Source organism: Carcharodon carcharias, chromosome 8, assembly GCF_017639515.1.
Source record: "Carcharodon carcharias isolate sCarCar2 chromosome 8, sCarCar2.pri, whole genome shotgun sequence".
Classification (NCBI taxonomy): domain Eukaryota; kingdom Metazoa; phylum Chordata; class Chondrichthyes; order Lamniformes; family Lamnidae; genus Carcharodon; species Carcharodon carcharias.
The window spans coordinates 161,045,022-161,057,381 of NC_054474.1; the positions used below are offsets into that span (position 1 = coordinate 161,045,022).

The window sequence follows — 12,360 nt, forward strand, 5'->3', positions numbered from 1 at the left end:
GACAGAAGTTCATTTTAGTCCAAAAGTATCTTCGGGAGGTAGAAATCTGTGGCTGCCGCTCGCGGCCCCGCGAGGTGCGGATTTGCCCTTGTCCAAGGTGCTGAAACCCGCTTCATCTTCCAATCGCCCCCTCACCACCCTCCACCCTCAACCCGCCACCCTCAACTCCATCAGCGCCGAGTTTCAAGCCGCACCGAGCTCCAGATTTGCACCAACTTTCTTTTGGAAATTTCAGTGAAAGGGGGTTTAATTGCGCCGGATCGCTATTTTTATAAGTTGGAGGATTTCGCCTGCAAGTTGAGTCAAGTTCCCATCCCCAGCTCCAGATGACCGTCTAAAGTGCCAGGTATGGAAGGGTCCAACGGCTCCAGCTTTGGGATTGACTCGATTTTATCTCACAGGCCAGTCAGCCCTGTCTTACCCAAAGGAGATCCGTTGATGGGCGACTGCAGGTCCCCCCAGGAGATGAAGGCTGGCCTGAGCCCAGTGTCGGACGTGGGCAGCGAGCAGAGCTCGCCCGCCTCGCCCGGCCTGGAGTGCGGCGATGGGGTGGCGCAGCTGCCGGGGGCCGCGGGCGGAATCGAGTCGCAGCCGCGCCCGGGTCAGCTCTGCGCCGCTCCCCAGCCCAGGACTGCTACCTCCTCCTTCCTTATCAGAGACATTCTGGGCGATTGCAAACCTTTGGCTGCCTGCGCCCCGTATTCAAGCAGCGGCCAGGCATCCCAAGAGCCGTCTCACAAACACGGAGAAGAACTCAAAGACAGGCTGGACAAAAGGGAAAACTCATCCTCAGACACGGAATACAAAGGTAAAGGGGCTGGTGGAGGTGGAGGTGGAGGAGGGGGTGGGGGTGGTGGGGGTGGGGGGAACTAAGTCAAACTGCGAAAATTCACGTATGATAGAAGTTCTGGGGGGGGTGGGGGGGGGGGGAAGTGGTGGCTCCAACGGTTATGAAAAATAATACTGGGAATCTGAAAATTCTCATTTCGGGAGAACTGGTGTTAAAAGGTCACAGTACAGGGAACTTCTCAATGTTACCGAGCTCCTTCCTCCAAATTCTAAAACTGCCGCATGTTGGACGGTTCCAGAGATTGCATTTGGATTTAAAAAAAAACTATTTGTGTCCGTTTGTTTATCCTCCTCTCTTCGGCCGATGTTGTTCTAGTACTTAATGCGGGGAAATTAATAAATAGCTTTTAATGGGAGCTTTTAATTCATTAATCCGGCCGCCTTTGGAACAAAGGTGACACTGAAAGGCCCGGCCAACAAACTGCAGCAGGATGGAGTTTGGTGTCTTAAGAGAAGCGAGGCTCCTGCCTCTTCACCACCTGACATTTCACTTTCGGGTCAAACTCAACAATTCAGAGTCAATCCGCCGATGATCACTTTACACACAGACTGACCCGAGGAATGGGAACGGTCGGGCAAAGTGTTGCCGGCGAGAAAGTTTAAACCCGCAGCACCTGACAAAAGATCGCAGTGGGTTAGAAATGTATTTATCACACACAAAAAAAAATACAAGGCTTCAGGAAATTAAATTGACTTTTGTCTCTTTGAATCCTGCTCGTACATCAAGATGTATTTTGTCCTGAAAATAGCCCATTTTTGTTCTGGATTTCCAGCATCCGCAGTTTTTTGCTTTTATCCAATAATGCAGGACTGCATCTTTGGCAATGGGCTGTGCATTTCTGCGGAAATTTCCCAGATAATATTTCTCAAAGGTTTTTAATTTATTGGCAGATCGTCGTCATAAAATAGACTTTGTTACTTTTTACGAATCATCATTTAAATACTGTATAATCCAGTCCCGTTTGGCCGTTGAATTTTACAATCTGGATTTGCCTAGATTGTGTAAAATGTGTTACCAAGTGATAGATTACTAGGGGCTGTGAACTCTCATCTTGTTGCAGATTTCAAACCAGGTATTTTTTTTTTAAATGCACAAATAGTGGTTCTTGGACTTCAGACTCGTTCTGAATTGTAATAACAATATTGTCAATTTTCAAAGTTGATTTGGATAAATCAGATATCAAAGAAACTTTTGTCAAGGAAACGGGAAATTGAATTTCACTGAAGCTAATATTATTCTGTGATTCGGAATAGCGACATGTGAGTCGCAGACAGAGTGGTCAAAAGTTATTTGAAACACTCACATTGAACATAAATGTATGAAAAAAGACAGCCCTGGCGGTTTTACTGGTTAAATCGCGAACATTAACTTGTTAGGATGAAAACCATTACTTGGCATATTGGAATCTTTTCGGTTGAAGGCGGGAAGCTTTGATCACCGATTGTAACAGGAAAGCATCAGCCAATGGGAATAAAATCATAAAGAGTACTCTAAAGAAACTGGGTGTGGGGAGGTGTGTAAGATTTCAGAGTCTGAGGCCCATTCAGAAGTACAGAATCATACTCGGCTCAATCCCTAAATGTATTTTTTTTTTGTAAAATATGTCAGAATTTACTACAAACCTTCCACCATTAAATAAAATGCGTGTATGGGGGTGGGGGTGGGGGAAGGTGGCGCTGGGATTAAGGACGGAAGTTTTAAAAGTTTAGATGGTAAAACTTAAAAAGGATAAGGTTCAGAGTCGCATCTGCGCCAGAGACGTTAAACAACATCAGCAGCATTCAAACAGCGAAAATGTCATGAATAAATAAACAAACGCAATTTTGAAACGATAACCTGTCAGAACTTAGTGCAACTTAACATAAATTAAGAGAAGCACAATTGACCAATAAGTGATAATAGGCCGGGGCTCGTTTAATAAACAGAAACGGGCTTCTGACTGGCCTCATTTTTCTAAGGGAAGAGTAAACTTTACAACCTCCACAACAGAATAAAATCCCCAGGTTTCCAGGAAACTCTGGGCCCATTTCTGCATTTACAGTTTTAAATAATGATTTTCAAAGATTTTATAGCAGTCAGTATGAACGGTTAATGTCAGGCGGCTGTCATGAAAAACTGATCAAAGTTTCCTGAAGGTGTGAATTTGAAAATAAAATATTTTTGAACCGGGACTAAACCCAAGCATAGTTATTTTGGCGGAACCTTTAAATCTTTCATTGGGGTCCGCGAGCTTTTTTTTTGTTCATATTTGTTTCTTCATTCTGTATTTTGAAGTGTTTCAAAAAGTTGCAGCGCCTGTTAAGAGAGTGTCAGTGTTTCCGAGTCCCTGGAAGGGATTTTTGGCGTCACTCGGTCACATTGAACGGATGATTTTGTTTTCGGTAAAAAGCAACATTCTGCGGATGTTGGAAATCTGAAACAAAAACAAAAATTTTGTTGGAAAAACTCAGCAGGTCTGACAGCATCTGTGGAGAGAAAGACAGAGTTAACGTTTCGAGTCCGAATGATTCTTCCTCAGATGATGTCAGATCTGCTGAGTTTTTTCCAGCAATTTTTGATTTTGTTTTTGGTGTCGTTTCCGGATGACACACCGAGCAGTTCCCTTTTTACTGGAGCCAGAATATTTGATGTAATCTCCATACCGTCCGTATTATGCATCTGGACCAGTGCTGGAACCGATAAATTACATTAAACCTCCCTTTTAAAAAAATAAAATTAAATTAATATGACAGAGAGGTTACAACTTTCTGCAGTGAATTTCAATAAAATAATTACACCGGTCAGGAAATAATAAATATTGGTTTCTGAATGTATTTACATGTTCAGAAATAATAAGGGTCTCGTTATTTCCCGGCTATTGGCTCTGCTGTGCAACATTTATCTGAATGTAGTAAATAGAACGACAGTTATCTCTAGATTCAGACTCCCATAAGGAGCGGCTACTTTTGCTGATGTGTTTCCAGTATGTGTCTCCTGAAGTTTGAGACAGAGATTCGCTCACTTTAAACCTGTATTTGGGGCCGAGGTGATTTCGGATTTATGTCAGTGTGGCAGCCGATTGATTCCATGCACGTTGAACCAATTGAGAATAGATTGAATGAGTATTGCGGTCACAGTGGCGAAGAGAAAGGGTCCTTTCTCGGTGGTTTGGCCTCTGCTGCACACAGTGAAATGGGGTTCGTTCTGTGAATTATCAATAAAAGGAGCTCAGTTTGAGGTTGATTGTTGGAGCTGCGAGTTGGACACTGTAAGATAATTGTTTATTTGTCCTGAGTGTGTACGAGATAAATCACGTTGATGTTGTCTGGGGTGTGGATGATTAGCGCAGGTTAATGCATCTTTATTGTGCGCGCCTGTTTTACAGGGGCAAGTTTAAATGGAGAGATGTTACTTCGTGGGAGATGGAAGGGACAACAGACACAATTATCAAGCGTTGTTGGTTAGGAAGTGGAGTTGGGTTTTAAGTAGAAGATTTGACACAACCGCACTGAGTTTGTACACAGGAGATCGCACTGCAGTGGTCACTGGTCCTCCCTGTGAAGGGGCTTCGCTTTAGTTTGCGGGAAATCCTCTGATCAGTTTTATTTGGAAGGATTCCGGCCTTAATCGGCTTTGTTCCCTTCTGAAGGGGGCGGGTTTAATTTGTAAAACATGATTTAAATCGTTGCCGTTTTGTGCAGGATATGCCAGTTTCCTGCGCCTAATTTGATGCAGCCGGCTTCAAGGAATCGGCGCGATTTGCAAAATAATCCTGTGATCAGATTTTTTTTTTTAACAAAAAAGGATAGTTCGATGATTGGGTCTCTAATCGGTCGGGTTGCTGCTTTAAAACAGCTCTGGGCACGTTCCCTGGTGGTTCAATTAAACGGATTATTTTCTTGCCGGCCAGTGGAATTAGATCCACCTATCCTGTCTCCTTTCTCCTCTCCCATCCCTTCTCTGTTTCCCATTAAACCCATTCGGTAAATGCAAACAAAGAGCTACTGCACCCTACCTACAAAAACACAGAACGAGCCCAGCTTTAAACATCACTTCAAGAGTCCAGGATAGGCAGTGCCCGTTGTCTAAGCGGCCGATTGAACTCAAACGGCTCTTTAATGTGTTATTTCAGAATAGCAGTGGGGGGGGGGGGGGTAAGTTTTGCGTGAAAGCGGCTACAAACCAACGGATAGATAGATTTACTCACACCCCCACTCCCCCCCCCCCCCCCCCCCCACACACACACACACACACATAGACAGAGACAGAAAGGGATACAGGGAGTGCTGTGTCTGTATCTCCAGTAATTCAAATACAGACTGGCTTTAAAAGAGGAAAATCAACATCCCATTTCTTGGTGTTTGGGAGGAGAGGATGAAATAAAAGAGCCGCCCGTTTTCCTGTTTAAATGCTAACTTATGTTAATGCTGTAATTCCAGAACGGAACCCCCAACACCCTGCCCTGCGATTTGCATGGATTGCAAATTAGTCAGGAATATCCGAGCTGTCTTTAAGGAAGCGGGTGACATTCTTGGGGCCTTTACTATTATTCACTATTATCCATGCTAATTATCAAAGTTTGGCAACATGAACGGGGCCGGCGTGCATTGAGTAGCCTGGAAAAGCACCTGAGCAAGTCCCCAGAGGATAGGCAGAGCCCTCCCTAGGTTTCCGATTCCAAAGTGGGAACTTGCCAAAAAAAAAACTGTCTCCCCTTTGGACGAGGGTCGCTTTACTCTGCCTGGTGTTCCTGCAATATTATAGTGATGGACCTGGATCTGCACCAGGGTTGCTTTGTAACCGTCTTTGTGTTTCACCCCCCCCCCCCCCCCTCCCCTTCTCGGGCAGTCAAAGAAGAGGCAGAGAGAGAGATCTCGAGTAGTCGGGAGAGCCCGCCTGTTCGGTTGAAAAAACCCCGCAAAGCCCGCACAGCCTTCACCGATCACCAACTTGCCCAGCTGGAGAGGAGCTTCGAGAGGCAGAAGTACCTGAGTGTGCAGGACAGGATGGAACTGGCGGCTTCCCTGAACCTGACAGACACCCAGGTCAAAACTTGGTACCAAAACAGGAGGTGAGACAAACAGAACTACAGCCGATTAATATTACAACAAAGTACGAATCAAATCAAATAGAATCATGAGTTAATATAAACGAGCAAAAAAACTTGACTCCAGGAGGCATCTAACTCAGATATTTTAAAATGGTCACATTTTCACACCTGCCCAAGGGATCAATTCGAAAATCAATCCATATTAGTGGCAAGTGTTAATGTCTAAAGCACTATCTCTCTCGCCACCGTCCTTACAATCTGGGAGCAAATACACGGATCGCAGAATTAGATGACCTTTAATGTGAGAGCTGCAACTTCACAAACTCATAACTGGGTTACAGAGACTCTAAGGACGAGTCGGGATCATTTGTCGGTCTCTTTTGCAAATTTGCCCAAGCGAATATGAATCATAGCGGCCGCTATCAATTCAAGTGGAGCCTCAGCAAATCGGTTTTAGTTTGTTTCCAAGTTGTTGTGTTCAGTTGCCGAAATAATAAACTGGCGGGTTTGGGGGACGGGGAGGGTGGGGGAAGGGTAGTCAGTGAGGTTTGAGGACTTTGCTGTATCACCAATGATATCAGATCATGCGCTTCTTCCTGCGATCCCTGGCCGTGGATCGAGAGTTTGTTTATTTGGCAAGGGGAGTGAATGTTATAGAAACAAACAAGAGTCAAAAACAGGCGCCAAAAGCTAATGTAGCGCAGAGAAGGGAGTTGGACAATCCACTTTTTAAACGTTGGCCACAGGGCCTTGGGAAATCAAATTGTACATATATATATATATATATATATTTAAAAATCCCCAGTAACTGAACCCATTTCAAAATCAAGTACTGGATGGGGCAGCATTCAGTAAATAGGTCACCAAACGGCAACAGATCTCAGACCAGGAACTGAGATTATCAAAGTATAAAAGCAAATCAATTCAAAGGAATTTGTGGACTCGGCAATATGAATTTTCTCTCTATGCATGACTAGGGAGCTTTTTAATATCAATATCAAACGAATGGTAAGGTCAACATTATTTAAAGTATCAAGGTAAAGCGAGGTACCGAATATAATTGAAACAACGAGAAACTTGGCAGTCGCTCTCGAAATGTGAGCTATTCTGTAAATGCCCCAGGGGTAGAGATGCAATAAAACACACACTGGGGAGAAATATGCCAAATACATTTAAATAAGTAATCGGGATAAGAATGACTAGAGTGCACTGAAACCCAAACAAGAAATATTCCCTACCCAAAGTATCCCTAAATCCGGTCCCGAAAGAGGCCAGAAAAGGTTAACAATACCAATCACCCAAAATGAGCCAATCCTATTGAAACAGGAGAGACCAGGAGTGGCATCAACATCTGGTTGAATGGCCGTTGAATGGGCGAAATGGTCTCTCCAAAAAAATACTGTTTGTCCACAACTAGTCCAGATGTAGGCATCATTTCTTTAGATTTTATTTGAGGTCCAACATCTATCGCCTACATTTCTATCACATCCAGTCCGCCTCTGCCTCGGCTAATTCTACTTGTTGCACCTGAATAACGCCTGGTTGTATTCGAACCGAAAGTGAGAATGATTGTCCTTCCTTGTGGACTAGGCTGAATGACCAGTGGGTGAGAAGTGAAAGCTTTATGTGGGTACATCACGTTGCAATATCCAATTTCTTGTTGGCTTGTTAACATGCACTCAGTTCAGAAAATAATTAGAACGAGTTGCTTTTTAATCACACGAGTTTGCTTTTGGATTAGGCAGCCACCTGTCATGGCGACACCCCCCCACCCAACCCCCTCCCCCTCCCCATCCACTATTTAATGTGAGTAACACAAGGTGCCCACACCTAGGCTGTGAGCCTATATTTACGCATCAGTTATCAGATCGAATCTGTCGCTGAGCTTTGGTGTAAAGCATTTATTACCTGGATTCACTAACCACCTCCTTTAAGAAATCAGTTTGGTTCAGTCCCAGAGGAGACGGTACAATGCAGACTCAGCCAGAGGAAGTGTACTCCACACCACGAGCTGCAATTACCCTTAAATATCATTCAAACCACTCTCCAAACTGAGCCAAAAAGAGCTGATGGAAATGGTCTGCACCTAAAGGTAGAGCAACAACACCACAAAGAGAAGCAATGATCTCCTGGCACCTTGGGGCGAACAGTTACATAAAGCTGTCAAATTAACTAGGATTGAAAAATCTGTTCGGGAAAGGGATAAGGGCTACATTTGAAACAGTTTATGTAGTTCCTGCGTTATTTATGATGGTACAGGACAGTCACACTATCTTGTGTTTATATATACTATATATACAAGGTATATTATACAAACACACACACACAAATACCTTAAGGCTTGTGTTTGTTATCCTAGTGGTAGGAACTTCAGAGTTTTACGAATCGCTTTGATGTTTTCACCATATTTAGATATTTTTCCAGCTCTCGATGGCCTGCATAAAATCGATCAGTTCTGGCGACCGGTTGTATTCATGTTAAAACTGTTATACAAAGGGGTAAATATAAAGGGGCAAATCCTGCCAAAATGCTTAATGTGATCATATGCCCTTCCCATCCCCCAGCAGAGGAGGACAGGTTCTGGGACTCAATGTCAATCTGAATATAGACTCGCCAACACACAATTGCTGTTCGGGTGCCAGTCATCACTGCACAGACCCACATCTTACACGACTTGCTTTAAAGTTTCATTTATCTCCCTTTCGTGTCGATGTGCAGCTCTTTGTAGACTGACATCCGATTATGTGTAAGAAACTGCAGCAGTAATTCTAACCGAGAGTTCAGAATATTAAAGAGCAAAATCCGCAACTGAAAAAAATGTGCTGATTTTTCCGGTTCTGCTTTTTCTAAAAAAAAAAGAACCATTCTCGTGCCAAGAACCCCCCTCCCCTTCCCGGAAAGGTAAGTTAATGTGATACAGGTATTGATCGGTCACAGGTCTCAGGTGTCCCACAATTCTCAGGTCCGAGCGTGTTATTGATGGTAACTCTCGGCACTGACCCCTTGCCCCTCACTTTATCCGCCCCTGTTAGGATTCGCTCGCTGGTGGCATCTATTTAGACCCAGCTCCGTAGGACTCAAGGACTAGTTCCGAATCCCGGCCACCAGTAATAATCGACCACAGGGCGACAGGGGAGAGGCGGTGAGAGGAAGGTTAGAACCCACGCACCACCGCCCCCCCACCCCCCCCCACCTTCACCGTCAGGTGGAGCAGATAGAGACCGAGGAACAGGCTGAGGTGTAACTCCTGCCGTCACTTACCTCCCAGCGCTTCCCATTCAGTTCCAGAGAGCTGCCGGAGGCGAGTGTCTGGCTCCGAGATCTACGGCCTGACACGTTCAATCTCAGTCCATTAAGACATCTTTGAACTGTAGACGGCGAGGAGCGGAACATAATTAAAAGATAATCGATCGATTGATTGGTGACAGATTTGGGATCCTCCGAGAGACAGGCCGCCTTTAAATATTAAGGTGATTGATAAATCCCCATTAGTGGGACACTGACAGCTCATAAATTCATTAATGGGAACGGCAACCATTATTTTATCCACAAAACACATCCCCGCTCTCCTTAAAGCGGCTGTCAAAGAGGTTGAGAATTTGTGTTTGTTTTGAATGTGTGTTTTCCCTCTAAAGCAGAGCGTTTGTATTTTTTTTCAAACGCAATTTATCGACCTACAAATAACGTTGGGGTAGCTGCCCAGGCCCAGTTGTGAAGTGTTACAGGTGGAGAGGAGAAGTGACGGTGAGATTAGCTTCATGAGAGCGATGGCCAGGGGACAGCTGAATGCGGCAGATCTGTGGGTGCAGGGAGACTATTCAGCCCCGGATTGGCAGATAGTTAGATAGTTCGGGGGGGGCGGGGGGGGGGGGGGGGTAGAATATTGACCATCATTTGTTGAAAATACTCGGGGAATTGCAGCTGTGAATAGATCCCAAATAAAAGTAACCAATTTAATAAGCATTTTGTATGCAGGTGATATAACCCGGGGTAAATCAGTCCAGGCTCCCGGGGCAATAGACCCTCCCTTTACAACCGATTTTATTCCGCACCGCCCTTACCCCCACCCCCTTAACATTATGGAGCCCGCAATAAATTAAACTTTAAAAATACCGACCCGAATATAAAATGACAGGACGATGAAAGGAATTTAAGAACGGTTTTAAAATTGGAGGCAAGGTAGAAAGCCGCCTATCTCAGAGAAAGGGACCGAGGTCTTAAGATCCATTCCTTGATTTATAAAAACAAAACCCCTTTAACAACGACTCAAAGTGTTGTTTGGGAATGATGCCTCGGTGTTGGTTACCCCTCCCCCGTTTCTCAGTCAGGAGCTGGAAGTTTGTAGGAATGGGCTGAGATGTCATTGAATATTGTTACCGTTTGCGGTTAAGGTAACAATTTACTGCCCCTTCCAAGGGACATGGCTGACGAAGCGGTGTGAATACCTGGGCACCATATCCTGAAATGATTTAGTCCAGCGAAGTAGAGTCGCGTAGCTTTATAACAAATGCAGGTGAATTTAGGATAGACAGGAGACCAAAGACGGCAGTAAATACCCCAGTGATCCCATTGCACTGGGCCGGGAGGCTGGTGAAGCAGTCGGCTCCCGCATCCCTTTCAACGAAAGGATGCGCCCTGCAAACCCAACCATTTTCTGGAAACAGGCTGGGGCTATTGTGCAGCCTGTTAGCCGAGCTGGGATCCAGCCTGGGGCTGCTTCTGTCTAACTGGAACCGATCAAAGTGCATAATCAACGTGAAAAAAAAAAACCCCAGCCACAAATAAGAGAACGAGCTCGATTATGTTGGGTGCAATGGAATTTTGAATGTTGAGATCAGACAAACTTTAGTCCAGGTTTAACTATAGCTGAGGGATTCATTCTGTCCTCTTTCCCCCAACAGGACGAAGTGGAAAAGGCAGACGGCGGTGGGACTGGAACTGCTGGCAGAAGCTGGTAACTACTCGGCCCTGCAGCGCATGTTCCCCTCACCTTACTTCTATCACCCCAATGTCGTTTCCAACTTGGAACCGGCCGCCATGTACATGTACCGGGGCCCGGCCGCTCCTCACCCCGTCATCCAGCGACCCATCGTCCCGCGGGTGCTCATCCACGGACTGGGGGCGGGGGGCGAGCAGCCGCCGCCTCTGCCCGGCCTGGCGGGGGTCCTTCCTCGGCCGCCGCAGCCACGGTGAGCCCCTCCCTACATACAGCCCACTCTCTCCCCCCCACCCCACCCCACCCCCCCCCCCACTACCTCACCCACACCCCACCACATCCCCCCACCCCCACCCTCCCGCCCCCACCCACCCACCCCTTTCATGGCTTGGACTTCAGTGGGAAATCCACAATAAACAGCAAAATCGATACACACACACGAAAAAAAAAATGTTACGGTATTTAAAAAAAAACAAGTGAAACCATTTTTAAAGAAGATTGTATTCTCTACGCTATTTATGCCTTTTATTTCCAAACTTTTTGTGTAAAAAGTGAGAGGTTTTTAACTGTGATACAAGCATAGTTTTAATTTAAAATCGTTTCAATCCACCCGTTGGCATCTATAGTTTATTATTTTTCATTTAAAAATATTTATAGTTTTTTACAAAAACGGAAATCAACTTCATTTATGGAATCAGCAATTGGTCCACGGTAATGTTGCACTATTTAAAAAAAAAGACTTTTTGTTGTTGCTGAACACTTAAATTGTACAATTTATTTATTTTAAAATAAGTTACAATGATCGACGAGATTTCCTGTAATATATTGTAAATACCCTGTGGGCGTATCGAGCTTGGTTTTTTTTAAACCGTGCACATCTTTGGTGCAGTTTCACGTTGTGTTTTGACTTTAGCTGGGTGTAGATTGAAGACGGGAGAGATCACTAGCACCCCCACCCCACCCCACCCCTGCCTACCTCTCCCCCCCCCCATCCTGTACCACAAATATGATTATTTATTGAATACTGAAGCAGCAGTGGAGTTGGGACCGGCAGCTGTTAACGCGCCAGCCTGGAAGCAGCATCCCGGCTCCGGGAGTCTGACAGATGGGGAGCGGGATCTTGGCATTCTCCCGCGCCCTCCTAACAGATATAAACAAAGCGTCAAAAAAAAACGACAGTATATATATATATACACACACACACACACAAATCCAGGAAGCGTTTGGTTCCATTTATCAAAATTCAACAAGTCAGCCATTGCGGGTTAAAAACGGTTTGAAAAACATTCTGCAGCCATGTTCCATCCACAGCCGTTCTTTGGTAACATTGTCCTTTCTGCCTGAAATTGCTGTTAAGTGACTACGCACCCCCCCCCCCCCCCCCCCCCCACCACCACCACCCTCCGCCTCTTTCGATTACAGATCTTTTAAGATATTCACAGCATTAATTACAGCGTCAGTTTCCACCCCACGCCTTGCAACCTGGCTATCCAGCAATAAGCGTTGCAAAGAAAAGTTTGATTGCTGTGTAAAGTGGAATGACTG

General features: G+C 45.2%; 1 protein-coding gene across 1 annotated transcript; it reads left to right on the forward strand.

Moving 5' to 3' along the window:
- The first annotated feature begins 348 nt into the window (after window positions 1-348).
- LOC121281292 (barH-like 1 homeobox protein) lies at window positions 349-11,072 on the forward strand. Its single transcript, XM_041194162.1, has 3 exons — window positions 349-808; window positions 5,678-5,900; window positions 10,781-11,072. Exons 1-3 carry the CDS (start codon window positions 349-351, stop codon window positions 11,070-11,072), a joined length of 975 nt encoding a protein of 324 aa, XP_041050096.1.
- Window positions 11,073-12,360: the final 1,288 nt, after the last annotated feature.